The following is a 17,415-nucleotide window of genomic DNA, read 5'->3' as shown; positions in this document are numbered from 1 at the left end:
TCTCTCTCTCTTCTCTCTGTCTCTCACACACCTCTCTCTCTCTCTCTCTCTCTCTCTCTCTTTCTCTCTCTCTCTCACCTCTCTCTCTTCTCTCTGACCTCTCTTTCTCTCTTCTCCCCCCTCCTCATTTCTCTTTTGGTATGGTTTGGCAGGGACAAAGGGGTTAATCCCAGGGAGCTAAAGAAGCCTGAGGACTTGAAGGGGGTGGGGTGGGACTGGCGTGGGGGAGGGTCAGGGCAGGGTTGGAGGCTAAGGGCGGCAGAGCCTTTTCTCTAAGAGGCTTCCTTTCCCTTCCTCATTACTGGGACCCTCACATACACACAGCCCTTGGTTACTGTGGCAACCAGACAGGCCAGCCCTGGAGAGCCCTGGAAGGGGCGATGGTTGCTGGGGGAGGTTCCCAGGCCTTTGTCCCCCAGGGATTGGCCAGGACCAATCCGGGTGTCCACTTCCCCATCCTCCCTGGGGAAGGGGGCCTGGTTTGCCAGAAGGGGAAGGAGGTGAATGAGGGATGTGTGGGAGGGGGGAGCCATATGGGCTGGGAATAGAGGCCCCATTGTTAACAGTCTGAGGGGCATTTCCTAAGGCTGACCACCCTCCCACATCCTAGCAGGGGCTCTTCCATTCTGGACTCCCCATTTTTCTATCTCCTCAATTTCCCTTGTCTAGTTTTTCTCCCTTTTAATTTCTATGCTGACACGGTAATCTTTCTTACACATAGCTTGGGTTGTTTCTCCTCCTGCCTTTGTTCCGATGTCTTCAGTCGCCCCAACTGCTGGTAGGGTCAAGGTTCAGAGTCCAATACTTGGCATTCAAGGCTCTCCACACAACCCAACCTGGGATCATTGAAGTCAGAACTCAACAGATGTTTGTTGAAGTTAATTGAACCCTCCCACCTCAAGGAGGACGGTTCAGTAGACTGAAATGGTACTAGATTTGGAGCTGGAGGATCTGGGTTCCAATCTTGGATCAGCGACTTCCTGACCTTCCTGGCCCTGGGCCTCAGTTTCCTCATCTTCAATTTCTTGTGTCCTTAGGGCTTAACATAATACCTGGCACACAGTAGGTGCTTAATAAATGCTTTTTGACTGACTGGCTCTCTGGGAGGGAGGGGAGGAGTATAATGGAAAATGTAGGTGATATAAAAACAAAAGCTATGACTTAGGCTATTGATTGCAATAGTCCAGGCTCTAGAGAGATGATGAGGGCCTGACCTAGGGTAATGGCTGTGTCTCAAATGTGTTTTGTTTTAATTTTTATTTCCAGTGGGGTGGGGGTGGGGAGGAGAATTGGAAGAAACAATAAATGCTGGTTAATTGGAAAAAAAAAAAAAAAGCTGGGTATGTATGGGAGAGCTGTTCCGAATGTAGAATCCGATCTGGCAACCTTGAGCAATGAGAGGAGATGATGAGGGAGGGACCACCCTGTCCCACCTGTGGCCTTCACCAGGGTGGGAGGGTGATCGGCTCCACCACATATAGTATCAGATGGAGAATCTGGTGCCCAAGTCTCCAGCGAAGAAGGACCCAGAGCAGAGATGAAAGAGAAACCGGGTCACGGGGGAGGCTGGAGGGGAGGGGGCTGCTCAGAGGCCCAGCCTGGGGGGAGGCACAGCCTCCAGCTGGGGGCAGGGAGGAGAGTGGAGGGAGCTGGAAAGGACCCGGATGCAGGCCGTCCTCCACTCCCAGCAGAAGGGCACTTAGGAGCCGAAGCTTCATCCTGAACTTGAAAAGGAGAACATTCCTCACCAGAGAGAGCTTGTTACCCCGGTTTCTGGTGGCAAAGATCTGCTGCCTCTACCACCCCCGTCTCCCATGAACCCCTTAGTTTTTACCACTGAAGCCATTCCAACTCGGATTGAGCCATTCTGTTGATTTCTTTCTGAGCAGGTTTAAGTTAGAGGCCAGGGAAAGGGAAGAGGTTTGCTCAAAAATTCTGCCTTTGCTAGAAGGGGTGTTGGCATCCTCTTCAGACTGCTTGGTCACTAATTCATTCAGCAAACATTTAGAGGGGCATCTAGGGGGTGCAGTGGATAGAGCTCGGGCCTTGGAGTCAGGAGGACCTGAGTTCAAATCTAGCCTCAGACACTTGCCACTTACTAGCTGTGTGACCCTGGGCAAGTCGCTTAACCCCGATTGCCTCACCAAAAATGGGGGGAAAAAAAAGTCAACAAACATTTAGAGAAGCCGTGGATGAACCAGAGAGGACAACCAGGATGAGGAAGGGCCTTGAGCTCATTTTCCAAAATAGTCCTCCCACCCCTTCCAGGGAGCCATCTCGATAGAACAAAGAATTTTTCAAAAGGGAAAAAAAGTCAATTCAGAAAAGGTAACCAACACCTCCACCAGATCTAATATATGTATTGTTGTGCGCCCGTCATCCCCCGCCTCTGCCAAGAAGGGACAGAGGCACCTTCTTATATCTCTTTTGAAAACAAGTTTAGTTCATTATCCCACAGCAGCCTCTCAGTTGGTCTCTGTGCTTCCAGTCCCTCCCTCTACTCTCTGGTTTATCCTTTACCCAGCTTTCAAACTGATATTCCTGAAACACAGATCTGACCATTTCACTTTTTTGCTCAGAAATCTACCATGGCTCCCTATTGCCTCTAGGGTCAAAAAGACATTTCCCAGCTTGACCATTATGGCTGCAACCTCCCTTTCTAGCTTTTTTAAAAATTGTCCCTCTTTATCCTCTAAGGCAAGGGGATCCTTAACTCTTTTGTGTGTCCTGGCCCCCGTTGGTGCAGTCTGGTGTAGACTACGGACTCTTTTTAAGAATAGTATTTTTAAATGCATAAAATAAAAATAAGTCTGGAGCAGAGATGAAAGAAAAGTGGGGCTGTGGGTGAGGGCTGGAATGGGGGACGATGTTCTGAGGGCCAGCCTTGGGAGAGGCACAGCCTCCAACTCAGTTGGAGTTGGGGTGGGGGGAAGGGAGGAGAGTGATATTTCTGATTGATTGAAATGCAATTGTATTGAAGTGCAATTTTTTCAAAATATATTCTTAAGAACCCTGACTAGTTCACAGATCCCACAGATTAAGATACCCAAGCTAGCCAGTGCCTTGCACACAGTAAGCACTTAATAAGTGTTTGTCGAATTGAATTGCCTCTTATCATCCTCCTTCGATTGGAAGACTCCTCTTTCCTACTGTCTTTTGTAACTCTGGAGGCAGATCTGTGGTGAGAGCAGGGAGAGATCCTCCTCTTCCTTCTCCCCCTCTCCCTTCTCCTCCTTCCCCTGTTCCTCCCCCTCCTCAAAATATTCAGCTCTTCTTGCAGAGGTATCAGGGTGTTGTTGAAAGAACAGTAACGCTGAAGTCAGACGACCTGGTTCTGAGTCCCGCCACTGCTCCTTACTACCGTGACTCAATCTTCTCTGGGTTTCAGTTTTCTCGTTTGTAAGAAAATAAACAAACAGAAAAACCAATCAAAAAAAATGAGGGGTTTGGATGGATGACCTCGAATGCCCCTTCCAGTTGTGAATCCCACGGTCCTAAGGACTGGTTCTCCCACGAGTGGCCCTTGGGAACTATGCTCATCCCACAGGAAACTGTTGCTACCCCTGGGCTGGAGTCCTGGGCCTTAGCTGGATGTCGCAGGGTCCTGCCTGGGCAGCATTTCCTCCAATCAATTGATCGATCAATCAACATTTATTAACAGTCCAACAGTGAGTTAGACTTAATAGGGGAAGTTCCCTAGGCATCATCTCCTCCTTTTCTATGGTTCCTCAATGAAACTTGGGGTTCTGGGGAGGCCGAGGCCTTGAATTCTCTCTCAGAGCAGCCAGAGCCCAGGAGGCCTGGGAAGCCAGGGATAAGGAACTGAAACTAGATCTGGAAACCCTGGAAGATGTTACTTATTCTCCTGGAGTAGCAGGGGGCTGCTCGCTGCCTATCCCTCTTGCAATGGCCTCATTTCTTTTTGGGGGCCCATTTTCTCTTCTCTTCCTGGCTGTGCCCGTGGATGCCCCTCAGCTCTGACTGCTCTCCCTCCTTTCAGCCTTTCTGTTCCATTTCCATCCTTAGGTCGCCTGCTTCTTCTACCTCTGCTCCTGCCCTTGGCCCCAGAAGCAGGCTTTAGGGGACGCTGGTAGACTAAGCTGTAAAAGGCACCTCAGAGGTGATCTAGGTCCCCCCCCACCCCCTATTTTATATAGAGAAGGAAGTTGAGGCCCACACATAGTCACAGATAGACATATTGGTAAGGCCTGCCAGGCACATCAGTTAGGATCTGAGACTCTTGGATGGCAGACAACAGCTCATTTCATTTAATGCGATTTTATTTCATTTAATAAACATTTATTTTGCTAGAGGCCTTGTGAAAGGAGTTGTATGTGTGTCATTGAGGGAGATTACAAAGCTGGGATGAGATATAGCTCCTCTCTTCCTAGGGCTTACAGGCTAGAAAGGGAATTGGGCAGAAACACAGACAACTGTAATACATAATAATGAAAACTAAGTATATTAGAAGGGCGAAAATGAAGTGCCCTTGGAAGTCTGAGATAGAAAAGGCTCCCTAGGGGCGGCAGCATTTTAGTTGGGTTTTAGAGGAGGGGTGAGTATTTACCATTCATTCATTCATTCATTTATTCAAGCATTTATTAAATGTCTACTATGTTCCAGGCACTATTCTCAGCACTGGAAGTACAAAGACAAAAAACCAAAACAATCCTTGCCCTCAAGGAGCTTATAGTCTATTTCTAGTAAATGTACACAAATAAATATGAAATTTGTACAAAGTGAATTCAAAATCATTTGGGGAGGGGGGCGTAAAGAGCTGGAGGATACCTGACAAAGAAAGTTGGGGAGGTTCTGTCTGGAGGATGCACCCCTCCCCCACCCCTTCCCAGGGCTTCTGAGGAAGGTGACTGACCTTTGGCTGGGGATGTTTGGTCAGGTGCCGGGTCTGAAGGAGCTGACCCCGGAGTTTTTTCCCGGTCTGAGATTCTGAGAAAGTGTGACTTTACTACTTCATGACTGCCAGAGCTGGAAGGATCTTTAGAGATTGTCTGGGCCATCTCTTCCTACCCCTCCCTTTTATTTTTCCTTCAATGATTATTTATTAAATGTCTTCTCATTTTTGTTTTTGAATTCCCAGTGGCTTGCACAGTCCTGGTCAGACACATAGTAGGCTCTTTATAAATGCCGGTGGACAGGTTCCTTGATTGCCAGGCCCTGGGCTAGGTGCTGGGGATATGATGATTAGGAAAGCTCTCATGAGGAAGGTTGCGCCTGAGCTGAGCCTTGACAGGCTGTGTTCCTGGTCCAAAGAGATGGAGATGAGGAGGGACAGCATTGCAGGCATGGAGGACAGTTTGTTCAGGTCACATACAGGGAATTAGCTGGCAGACCAGTTGGGCCTGAATGCAGAGTATGTATGTGGAGGAGAGTAAAGTGAGATCAGCCTAATGGGGTAGATTGGAGCCAGGAGGTGAAGGAATTTAGATGCTAAGCAGAGGATCTTGGATTTTACCCTAGGGGGAATGGGGAACCCGTGAAACTTGAGCAGGGAAGGGACCAGATCTGTGTTTTAGGAATGGCATTTTGCCATCTGGGTGGAGAATGACTTGGGGAAGGGGAGGAGTGAGCCTGGAGATGGGGGACCAGTGAGAAGGCTAATGCTGTAGTGCAGGTGAGAGAGTAATGAAGGTCTCAGCTACCATGGTTGCCAATGTCAAGGGAAAGAAGGAGATGGATGAGGCTGGATAATGTGTCTGTAGAACTAAAAAGAATCATCAAATCAGTGGATATGGGGCAAAGCTCCCATTTTATAGCAGAGGAAACTGAGGCCCAGAGAGAGACAGTGAATTTCATAAGTCACACAGTGAATTTGGAGCAGAGCTGAGGTGAGAAGCCAGGGCTTTTCAACTTCTAATTCTGGTGCTCATGATACTTTCATCGTATTACCCTTTATATAGAATCCTTCCTTAAAAGCCAAGACCTGAGTCTCAGAGCTGGGGGATCCTGGGGTCAAATGGGGCTAGGTTGTTATAAATGAAGGGTAGCGAAGAGACACAAATCCTGGGCTGTGTGTTGGGGGTGGTGGCTCTTAATGGATTAGTGTGGGGTCCATTAATTATCCAAGACCTGGATCTTTGTGATGTTGATTGATTAACCCTAGAGGGGAGGCCATCTGGTCCCGTTAGCAGACTCTGCTTTGGGCTTGTTGTCTCTGAGTCTCTGGCCCCAGGGAGAGGAAAGCCCGAAAAGTCTCTGTGATCCCGACCCTGGAAGTGAGGAACACCTGCCATCTGGGGCCCTTTTGTCCAAAGACTTGCGTTGCTTGCCTTGAATATGGCCAGTGATGAAAACAAGGGCTCCTATCTATATCACACTTTCTCCCTGCCCCTTTCTTTCCTTCTCTTTGCCTTCCTCCTTCCTCTTTTTTCAAGCTTTATTTTCTTTAGGTAAGGAATAAGTCATAACTCTCACTCCCCCCTTTAAAGAACAACATTGAGGCAGGCAGGTGGTACACCTTCCACATCATGGAGGTTAGGGGTGCAGTGCGCAGTAAATTTTTCTGGTCCTCCCTTCATGCCAAACAAGAAGTCTGAATTTTTACTTTTTCTTTTATGGGATATTTATTGTAAATTTAGGTTAAGTATTTGGTCATAAGCTCTGTGTTGTCTTTGGCTTCTGCAAAATTCCCATTTAATTTCTTATGCTGACCCATGGATATATTGAAACCGCTGTGGGGAAAGTCGTGATGTGGAAGAGATACCTGATTTGGAGTTAGGAAGACCCAAGTTTGAATTTTGCCTTGGACGTTAGCTGTGTGTCAGGTAGCTTCTCTCTGTCTATAAAATGGAGTCATTGACCCAGGCCCTTCTTGCCTACTCCAGAGAATGCCCAAAGGCTTAAAGTCATAGAATAGATTTGCCTAGGTAGAAGGAGTTTCCTTGTCAGAGCCAATTAAATGAATGCAATTAGTCAGATAAAAAAATGGTAACAGCTGACCAGTAGATGGTATTTTTAAGAATTTCAGAGCACTTGCAAGATCTCATCTGGGTTCACAACAAACCTTTCAAATAGGTGCTATAGGCATATCTTCCTCATGTCATAGATGTGGAAACTGAGGCACATAGAAGTTAAGGAATTTCCTAGGTCGTGAAGCTACTAACAACCAGTAACCAGAGAGGGTTTGAATTCAGGTTTTCCTTGCTCTAAGGGAGCCTCAGTCAGAGCTAAGATTTGAGCCTGGAAATTCCTGGTGACCAATGAAGCCCTCTCCCCAGTACACCATTCCACTTATTCTCTCAAATGGGGACATGGAGGGCCAAAGAGGGTGAGGCCTCCAATCCGCTAGTAGATGAGATGTTGAGCCAATTAGAGAGGGAAAGGATGGTTAATGTTTGGCCAGAAAGAGGAAATATCCTGCCAGTTCCCAGAAGGTAGCTGGCCACCTTTTCTTCTTATGTTCCTTCTTCGTTCTAGGACCAGGCTTAACTTACTGCTGATGTTGGGATCTGAGTGGTAGCTGGAATGTCCACTCCAGATTGGAGCAAGCAGGAGTCTTTGAGGGTTCATGGTATTTGAAAGCTGCCTGGTCTGCTTGGGCAGTGGCGAGATCTGCAGTGGGGGCTGGAAGAGGGTGGGACAGTAGCCAACGCTACACGATCCACCTGTGGTTTATCTTTGGGTTAATGATTTGCAAAAAGAGGTGATCAGGCTCTTTATTGGCTTGGAAGTGCCTCCTACAGCCAGTGGGGCAGCTGCTAAGCTGGCAGAGGTGAAGGCTGTATGGGAGATAGGGGGTGTGTGTGTGTCTGTGTCTGTGTCTGTGTGTCTGTGTCTGTGTGTGTCTGTGTGTTCTGATCGCCCAACCTTGGGATGCCAATGAAGCCTCTCCAGGCTTCTCCATGACTTCTTTTCCCCTTCCCCTCTGATTGCATTTCCTCTCTTTCTTCCAATAGGAGAAGGTGGTGAGCTGAGCATAGTTGCAGGCAGATGGCTTCCTCAGATCCGTCTCCTCAGCCTGCAGTAGGTACTGTAACCACCAGACTTTATTATTATTTTTTTTTCTGATTGTGTTTCCCGTTTTGTATTAGAAGGGAGGGGGGGCCTGTTTGGGTCCTGAGGGGCTGTCATACCCATCTCTGGAGTACAGAATTGAAAAGTCAGTATGGATGAGAGTATGGGCCACTGGGTCTGAGGGTCTTTGCCGGCAATTAAAGACTCCTGAGTTTAAATCCTATCTCTGCCATGGACTTGTGTGAACTGTGTGAAGGCCATCTCACACTTGATACTCAGTGGCTCCTCTACTGTGCCTCAGTTTCCCTAGAGCAGATCTAATTCAACCATTTATTTAGTACCTATCATGTGATCAGTGATAGGAAAAATACCTGGATTCATAGATACTGTCACCATCACTACTGCTATGCCTAAGGGGCATTACTGTAATGTGCTAGGGCCTATAAAGTACTTTCCTCCCAACAACCCCAGGATACAGGCAGTCTGAACATGATTACCCCCATTTTAGAGATATGGAACCTAAGAGAGAGATACAGGGACTGGCCTGTAGGTCACGATTTCAACTAAGAACAGATTTCAAGTTGGCCACTCCTCCAAGTATGCCACAATGTCTAAATTTGTAGATTGTCAGAGCCAGCAGGGAACTTGGGACCTTAGAATGTCAGGATGGTCAGTCCTCAGAAAAAAAGAATGTCAGAGCTAGAAAGGAACCTTAGAATTGGGAAGGACCTCAGATCATAGAATGCCAGAGGTGGAAGGGGCTATAGGGTTCATCTTAGCTAGCTCCTTCCTTATGCAGAAGAGGAAACTGAGGCAGGATTTGATCACTGTCTTCAAAGAGTTCACAGAGAAATAAGAGGGGACAGAGATACCTACTGTAACTACCGCATAAAGGAATTACCAGTTTATGGGAATTCAGAGGTACTTCTGATTTGGGAAAATCAGGGAAAATTCATGGATGTCGTAATACTTGGCCTGGGCTTCGAAGATAGGATAGGATTTTGACAAGTAGAAAAGTAGATTGGAGACATTCTAGGCTGGCCTCCAAAGAGGTACAGAGGGAGCCAAGAGCTTGGGAAATTGTGGCTAGTCTTCTGGGGGAGGAGTATAGTGTATGTGACAAGGAGTCATGGGACATAAATCTGGAAGGGTCAGTTGGGGCCCATTCACAGTGGACCTTGAATTTCAGGTTGAAATTTTTACGGTTTGCTCAGCAGGCAGTAGGAAGTGATTGAATTATCCTATCAGAGTTCTGCTTGAGAAAGATTCTTCTGGTGGCAGTATAATTAGTTTAATTTGATTCAGCACATATTTATTAAGTGGCTACTCTGGGTCTGGCACTGTGCTTGGCCCTGGGGATACAAAAATGGAAACTGAGCAGTCCTTGCCCTCAGGGAGCTTACATTCTATTGGGGAATACAACTGGGTCATGAGTAAATGAATGTAGATTATCTATAAAGGAGGAAGAAATGAAGAAGGGGAAAGAATATTGACTGCAGTCAGGGGACCTGTGTTCAGATTTGACCCTCATGTTTACTACTTGTGATCTGGGGCAAGCCATTGGACTAAAAACATGGTGGTTGGGCCAGCTCTGAAGTTCCTTTTAGATCCAGATCTATGGTCTTGTGATGCTAATACCCAGTGAATTCAGCAATTGGAGAGTGCTAATAGCTGGAGGATGGAAGTGGTCCAGAGAAAGCCTTGAGTAGGAGTCAGGATCATGAGCCAGGATTCTACCAGGCACAACTGAAGAGGGATTGGATTAAATGCCAATTTAATGCAACAAGCATTTATTATGCACCTACCATATGCCAAGTATTGCGATAGGCATTGGAGATACAAAGGTAAAGGTGAAATGATTCTTGTTCTGAGGGAGCTTTAAATCCTACTGGAATTCTATACCTGGTGAAGCATTTATGCAAACACATGGAGGTGGGAAATGACTAAGGGAACAGTTGGCAGCCCACCCTCACTAAAAGAATAATATGAAATAAGACTGAAAAGCTAGGTGGGAGCTAGGTAGTAAAAGTCTGGATTGGAGCTGGGAGAGAACAGACATGGGGTGACCAACATGGAGGCTGCCATGGTGAACACTCCCTTCCTTTTGTCTGCTTTCCAGGGGTGTAGGAAAGAGATTACATCAGTTAAAAAAAAAAAAGCATTTAAAGGTCTTAGAGTAAATGATATGCAGGAAAACTCAACAGATTTAAGACTCTCCCTCACTGGGTCTCAGTTTCTCATCTGAAAACTGAGGATTATCCTTATCCTCTTGATCTTTCCTGCATGTGTGTGTGTGTGTGTGTGTGTGTGTGTGTTTGGTTTATGAGTCAATGATCCAAAATGTAAGACTTGGTTCACTCATTTCAGTCCTTTCAGATTCTTTATGACCTTGTTTGCGGTTTTCTTGGCAAAGATACTTAGAATAGTTTGCTATTTCCTTCTCTAGCTCATTTTACAGATGAGGAAACTGAGGCAAATAGGGTTTAAGTGACTTGCCCAGAATCACACAGCTAGTAAGTATCTGAGGCCAGATTTGAACTCTGGTCCTCCGGACTCCAGTCTTGCCTAGGACAATAACTTACTTCTTCAGTTATCTTAGAGCCTGGGAGATCTGGTCGAAGTCTCACCTCTGACACCTACTGGCTAAGTGACCCTGGACAGATTGCTGAACCTCTCACTGCTTTTGACAGCTTCTAAGATTATAAGTTGCAGAAAAGATGATGATTTGCATGGGTAGAGGGAATTCCTTTATCCAGTGAATTTCCACACCAATGAAATCATAGGTCCAGTCCCTGTCTTTAATACTGAAAAGGTTATTCGTTAACCAGTGAGAGAAATGATTATCTAAGAATATCAAAGGAAGTAATTATTCATTCTTTTAATAAACATAGACTCCAACATAGTGATGTCATTTTGGTCCTCAGAAGGAAGGACAACAATCTACCAAACATTTGCTAGAAGAGAGGTGCTAGAAGGGAGGAGTTGGGGGGGCAGGGATAGAAAGATAAAAGATAAAAAGTCTCTGTCCTCAAGGAATTTCAATAGTACTAATTAATAGCAGCTGGCATTTATGTGGTGCTTTAAGGTTTACAAAGCACTTTACATATGGTATCTCATTTTATTTTCACAATAACCCTGGCAGGAAGGTGCTTTTATTATGCCCATTTTACAGATGGGGAAACTGAGGCTGATGTTAAGTGACTTGCCCAGAGTCACATACCCAGTTAGTATCTGAGGCTGGATTTGAATTCAGGTCTTTCTGATTCCAAATCTACTGTGCCACCCATAGGGTACTATGACACATATATACATAACAAGTTATAATAAGACATGACAAGGTTAGAGACTGGTGATTTTGTTGATTTAGGAAATTCCCAGATGAGGAAACTCCCTCTACCAATGCAGATATCTATCTTTTCTGCTACTACTACTACTACTACTACTACTACTACTACTACTACTACCACTGCTACTACCACCACTACTACCACTACTACTACCACCACTACTACCACTACTGCTATCACCACTACTACCACTACTACTACTACTATTACTACAAATACTACTACTACCACTGCTACTACTACTACCACTAGTTAGCATTTATAAAATGCTATAAGGTTAAAAAAATGCTATAAGGTTTACAAAACAATTTTCCTGTTATCTCCTTTGATCTTCTCTACAATCCTGTGAGGCAGGTGCTATTATCGTAGTCCATATTTTAGATGAGGAAACAGGGGATGAGAGAGATTTGTCCAGGGTCACATAGCTAGTAAGTTTTAGAGGCAGCATTTGAACTTGGGTCCTCTAAACTACAAGTCCATTGCTCTATCTACTATGCCATTTGGGACTAAAGGGGTAAATGAATTGTCCAGGATCACATAGCCAATTGATCTTTCTGGTTCCTGTATCAGCTTCCTATCCAATGTACCACACTGCCTCTCTCTGTTTAAGAGAGGTTTAAATAGAATGATTTTGGAGATTCAAGGAGGGAGAAATTGCTTCCAGCTGGGGGCTTCAGGGAGAAGTTGGCAGTTGGGACGTGGGCTTTTATAATATAATTCATTTTGGCAAATTTTTTAAATATCTGCTATGGACTCAGAGTTTGGTGCTGAGGATACAAAGATGATACAATGAAACCTTTGCCTTATTGTCTCTAAAGCCAGAGAACTTCAAAACTGCTCAGGTTAACCCTCTGGGCAATACAGACAAGCCCAGCTAACTCTTCATTAAATGGTGAAGAGCTTTCTCTAATTAGCTTCTAGCAATGACGTGTTCACAGGTTCTGTTATGTAAGGAAGGTGTGATAAAGGGCAAAGAAGAGATCTAGACAGGTGCTCTAGGAAATTGTGAGTAGGGATCCATCACTGTCACCTGATAGAAAGTGCTATCGCCAATAGAAGCAGGGAAGTTGGGAGGAAGAGTTGGTTTAGAGGAGAGTTCACTTTTGGATGTGTTTGGTTTGAGGTGGAGATCTCCACTGGGCAGTTGGAGGTGTGAGACTAGAACTCAGGGGAAGGGTTAGTGCTTGATACATAGACGTGGAAGTCATCTGCATGGAGGTGATCCCTGGACTCATGGGAGCTGCTAAGGTTACCAAGAGGAAGAAAGAGAAGGGGGCCCAGGAAGACTATCCCAAGGGTCACATTCAAGGTCAGAAAGTAGAAGGATGGTGAAGCCCTTCCTAAGTCACTCAGGGAAAAAAGACTGAGGAGGCAGGAAGGGATAGAAAGAACCAGGAGAGAGCAGTGTTATGGAAGCCAGAGGTTATTTAGGACAGAAGCCATATTGAATACTGCAAGAAGGTCAAGGAAGATGGACCAGATGGAACCCAGCAGTTGAGAGATCAGATTTATTGGAGTAATGGGATTAGAAACCAGGCTTCAAGGGTCCAGAAGTGGAGCACAGGCAGTAGGGAGTGGAGGCTGCAACTGTGGATTGCTTATTTATAAAACAATTGGTGTATTTTGTTTGGGTCAGTAGACACTTCCTAACAAAGTTCATTCACTGCAAAGTTAAGCAAACTTCCCAGTGGAACGATGACCTCAACAGTAGATGTAACTTTTTATTCTTGTCATTAAAAGAAGGGATGGCTGTGTAGTCTCACTTTAATAATTTGGCACAAACTTTGTTGTTTTTGGCTCAAGTTTGGTTTCCTTTTATTGCCGTGTAGAGAGACTTTTCATGGGATTATGGATTTGGAGCTGGAAGGGGCCTTAGAAGTCATCAATCTAAACCTGCCATTTTTTAGACAAGGAAACTGAGGCAGACAAAGATTATATGACTTCACCAAAATTGAGCAGCTAGGAAAGGCCTGAAGCAAGGCACACATTTCTGAGTTGAGGTGCTTACACCTCATACATCTTGTCTTCTAGGGGGTTGGCAGGGAAAGGAATGGGGAGAATTGTTCAGGCTGAAGCAATGTCAAAAAAAATTTTTTTAAGCACTTAATCTATGCTAGGTACTGTGTTAGGGATACAAAGGAAGGCAGAACTAGGCCTTGCCCTCAAAGAGCTTCCAGTCTAATGGAGGAGACAATATGGTAATAACATACAAGAAGGGGAAGGTATTAGTAGCTGAGTAGATGGAGAAGAGCCTCCTCCAGAAGCGGGTATTGGAGCAGAGACTGGAAAGAAGCCAGTGATTCTAAGAGGTAGAGGTGAGGAAGGAGGGTGTCCCTGGCCTGGGGAGGTGACTGCAATTTGTGCAAAGGCATGGTGTCAGGAGATAAAGATTTATGGGAGGGATATGGGAGGTCAAGTGACTTGTCCAGGGCCATATGGCTAGGCTGTGTCTGAGGCAGAATTTAAATCCAGGTCATCCTGATTTCCAGGTGCAGCACTCTATCCGCCACTGTCTACACCACACTGGCACCTCCTTGGGCCTCTGTTTCCTTGTCTGTAAAATGAAGAAATTGGACTAGATCAGGGGTGGTCTCAGGAGTTCAGATGTTGCAGTCATCCAACTCTTATGATCTTATTAAGCACCTGTGTGCTGAGAGCAGTGCTAGGTATGGGGCACAAAAACCCCCAAATAAAATAATTCAAAGAACTTATAAGACATTGCCAGGGAAACATCATATATATATAAAAGAAGACAAAATAATTGTCAAGGGAAAGAACAGGATGCAGTGAGGCTGGAATAGCTCATGGGATCATAGATCGACAGTTGGAAGGGACCCTATAGGAGCCGGTTTGTTCCTATCTCTTCATTTTACAGAGACAGAAACCGAGACACAAAGTAGTGGCATGACTTGTTCAACCGGTATTAAAGATCGGACTGAAACTCAGGTCTTCCTGACTCTAAGGGCAGCTTGCAACCCACTGTGCCATTGCTGATTGGAGCCAAATTGTATAGAACCTTAAATGCCAGGATAACAACTTGGCATCATATACTATAGGCACCGGGGAACCAATGAAGGCTTTTGAAGGAGGGGCTTAATCAGGAGTAAGATTACAATGGCACTTGATGAAGGCTAAATTGGAGCAGAGAGAGATGGAAGCCAGCAAGCATTTATTAAGCATTTGCTGTGTGCCAGGCACTGTGCTAGGCACTGGGGATACAAAGAAACAAAAGACAGTTCTGGCCCTCAAGGAGCTTACAATCTAATGGGGGAGACAACCTGCAAACAAATATGTGCCAATAAGCACTAGACGGTTAAGCAGAAAATAATTAAACAGAGGAAAGGCCTGAGAGTGAAGAGGGGTTGTGAAATACTTTGGGCAAAAAATGGGATTTTTGTTTGAAATTAAAGGAAGCCAGAGAGGTCTGTAGTCAGAGCAGAGGACAGCATTCCAGGCATGGGGGAGAGCTAAAGGAAATGCCTGGAGCCAAGATGGAATGTCTTGTTTGTGGAACATCCAGGAAGTCAGTGTCATTGGATTGATGAGTATATGTCAAGGAGGAAGGTGTAAGAAGATTGTGAAGGTAGGAAGGGCTAGGTTGGGAAGGACTGTAGATAACACCAAACAGAGGATTTTGTATTTGATCCTGTAGCTAATGGAGAACCCCTGGAGTTTATTGAGTGGGAGTGGGGGAGTGACATGAAGGGGCCTGTACTTTAGGAAAATCACTTTGGTGACTGAATGGAGAATAGATTGGGTGGGTAGAGACTTGAAGCAGGCAGACTTACTACCAGGCTATTACAGTAGCCCAGGTGTGAGGTGATGAGGGCCCACACCAGAGTGGGGCCAGTGTCAGAGGAGAGGCATATTTGCAAGATGGTGCAAAGATGAAATCGGGAGGCCTTGGCAACAGCTTCGGAGTGAGAGAAAGTGAAGAGTCCAGGATGACTCCTATGTTGGGAATATGGGGTACTGGGAGGATAGTGTTACCCTCCATAGTAATAGGGAAGGTGGGGAGGGGGGCAGGATTTAGGGGGAAAGATAATGAGTTCTGTTTTGGACTTGTTGAGTTTAAGATGTCCACTGGCTATCCAGTTTGAAATGTCTAAAAGGCGATTGGAGATGCAACATTGGAAGTCAGCTGAGAGACTAGGGTAGGAATGGTAGATTTGAGAATCATCAGCATAGAAATGATAATCAAGTCCATGGGAACAGATGAGATCACCAGGTGAAGAAATAGAGAGAGAGAAGAAAAGAGGGCCCAAGATAGAACCCTGAGGGACACCTATGGTTGGAGGGCATGATGTGGAGGAGGATTCAGCAAAAAAGCTCACTGAGGCCCTTGATCCAGGGCTGAGAAAGTGTTATGCTCTTTCATTAAAAAATAAAATGAGTATTGTTCAGTTCCTTTAGGCAGAGAACTATAAAACCCCTCAGGTTAGTGTGTGGGTGATGAAGACAAGCCCAGCTAACTCTTCACTGAATGGTGAAGAGCTTTCTCTCATCAGCTTCTAGCAAAGCAATGCCTCTTCTCCAATTAGCCAAGCTCATAGCAAAACAAATGCAAAGCTTGTATTTCACTCTGTTTCTTCCTCATCAAGCCAGGTATCCCGAAGGGTTTTCCCCTCCTTTGGGCCTCTGACGGTTGCCCAAAAGCATTGAGTTCAAATAGCCCTATGCATAGTAGTAGGATTCAGCTTTCCTTCAGTCAGCAGAGCAAATGGAGAGCTCTCACCTGTGACCCAGCCCTTTTCCAACCAATCAGAAAAGTGATTCCTCTCTTCCAAACTGTAGGCTCCCATCAAAGCAGCTGAAGAATCCTTTGTCTGAGATGGAAACCTTCTAAATCTTTTGTTCCCTACTCATTACTTGTGACTCCTCCTGCACTCAGCTGGCTTTTTTTTTTTTTTATTAATATACCTTCCTGTAATTTTTTCTCAAAGCCTTTTCTCTAGTGATCTTCTTCCACTGCCTCAAATCAGAGCCTCCAGTGATCAATGACTCATCTTTACCTTATGAGGCAAAACTTAAGAAAATCCATCTCTCTGTCAGGTATGAACTTATCTTCCCATAGTTTCTTGACAATTATTTGTGGAATAGTTTCTCAGGTATAGATTTCAAAACTTTAAAACACAGTCATATGCCAAAGAATTGATGGACCGCAATGTTCTGCCCCCTCATTCGTTGCCCTGCCTTAAAATAGTCCTCTCGGCACCTTAATCTGAGGGAAAGGTTTTCTAATTTTGGATTTTAAAGTCCTGCATCACCTAGCCCCTTTCTAACTTTCCAGTCTTCTTACACATTACTCTCCACAAAACCTACTGATACTGGCTTCATTTTTGTTCCTCGAAAAAGACACTCTATTTCCTGACTCAGTACATTTTTACTGACTGTCTCCTCTGCCTGCAATGCTTTTCCTCGTCTTTTCCATCACCTGGCTTATTTGATTTCTTTCAGATCTTATCTGAAATCCCATTTCTACAAGAAGCCTTTCCTGATCTCCCTTGATGCTAATGACTGCCCTTGGTGATCAATCCTGATTTATCCAAGTTGTTTGCATGTTATCTCTCCCATTAGATTGTAAACTCCTTGAAGGCAGGGACAACTTTTCCCCCCTTTTCTTTTTATCTCTAGATCTCAGCACTGTGCCTGCCTGGCACATAGTAAGTACTTAATAAAAGGGTGCTGACTTGACTTGACTGGGGGTCAGGATACCTTGCGTTACTCTTCAACATTTTATCTGGGAGATTTTGTCTCTTCACACTTTAGTTTAGTCTGTTTTCTTCATTCCAATATTCTCTTCCCCTCTCAACAACCAAACTGTGCACATTTGAAAGGGGGTAGTTTCTTACATGTAAAATGAGTGAGTTGGGCTAGATGGCCTCTGGTGTCCTTTCTGACTCCAAATCTTAAGTTCCTACACAATGTTCCCTCCCCAGCCATGTGACATTGGGCAAGTCTCTTGCCACTCCTAGCCTCAGTTTCTTCTTCTGTAAAATATTGAGGGCAGGGTGGGGCTTTGGACTGAATGAGTCTTTGTTTCATTTTTGCCTATCTGGCACATAGTAGATAGTTAATAAATACTTGTTGATTGGTT

General features: G+C 45.2%; 1 protein-coding gene across 3 annotated transcripts in view; it reads left to right on the top strand.

The window, feature by feature from the left end:
- The window catches only part of LOC114028482 (rho guanine nucleotide exchange factor 10-like protein), a 229,507-nt gene that overhangs the window by 29,622 nt on the left and 182,470 nt on the right, over positions 1-17,415 (top strand). For all 3 annotated transcript variants that reach the window (XM_027842736.1, XM_027842735.1, XM_027842734.1), the window contains exon 2: positions 7,914-7,984. In XM_027842736.1, coding sequence (XP_027698537.1) covers positions 7,948-7,984 — 37 coding nt within the window. In that variant the 5' untranslated portion in view covers positions 7,914-7,947. The remainder of the gene's footprint in view (positions 1-7,913; positions 7,985-17,415) is intronic.

Source organism: Vombatus ursinus, unplaced genomic scaffold, assembly GCF_900497805.2.
Source record: "Vombatus ursinus unplaced genomic scaffold, bare-nosed wombat genome assembly UNPS02014884.1, whole genome shotgun sequence".
NCBI classification, from domain to species: Eukaryota; Metazoa; Chordata; class Mammalia; order Diprotodontia; family Vombatidae; genus Vombatus; species Vombatus ursinus.
Note: the sequence above shows the minus strand (reverse complement) of the source record. Positions and strands in the feature narration are given on the sequence as shown.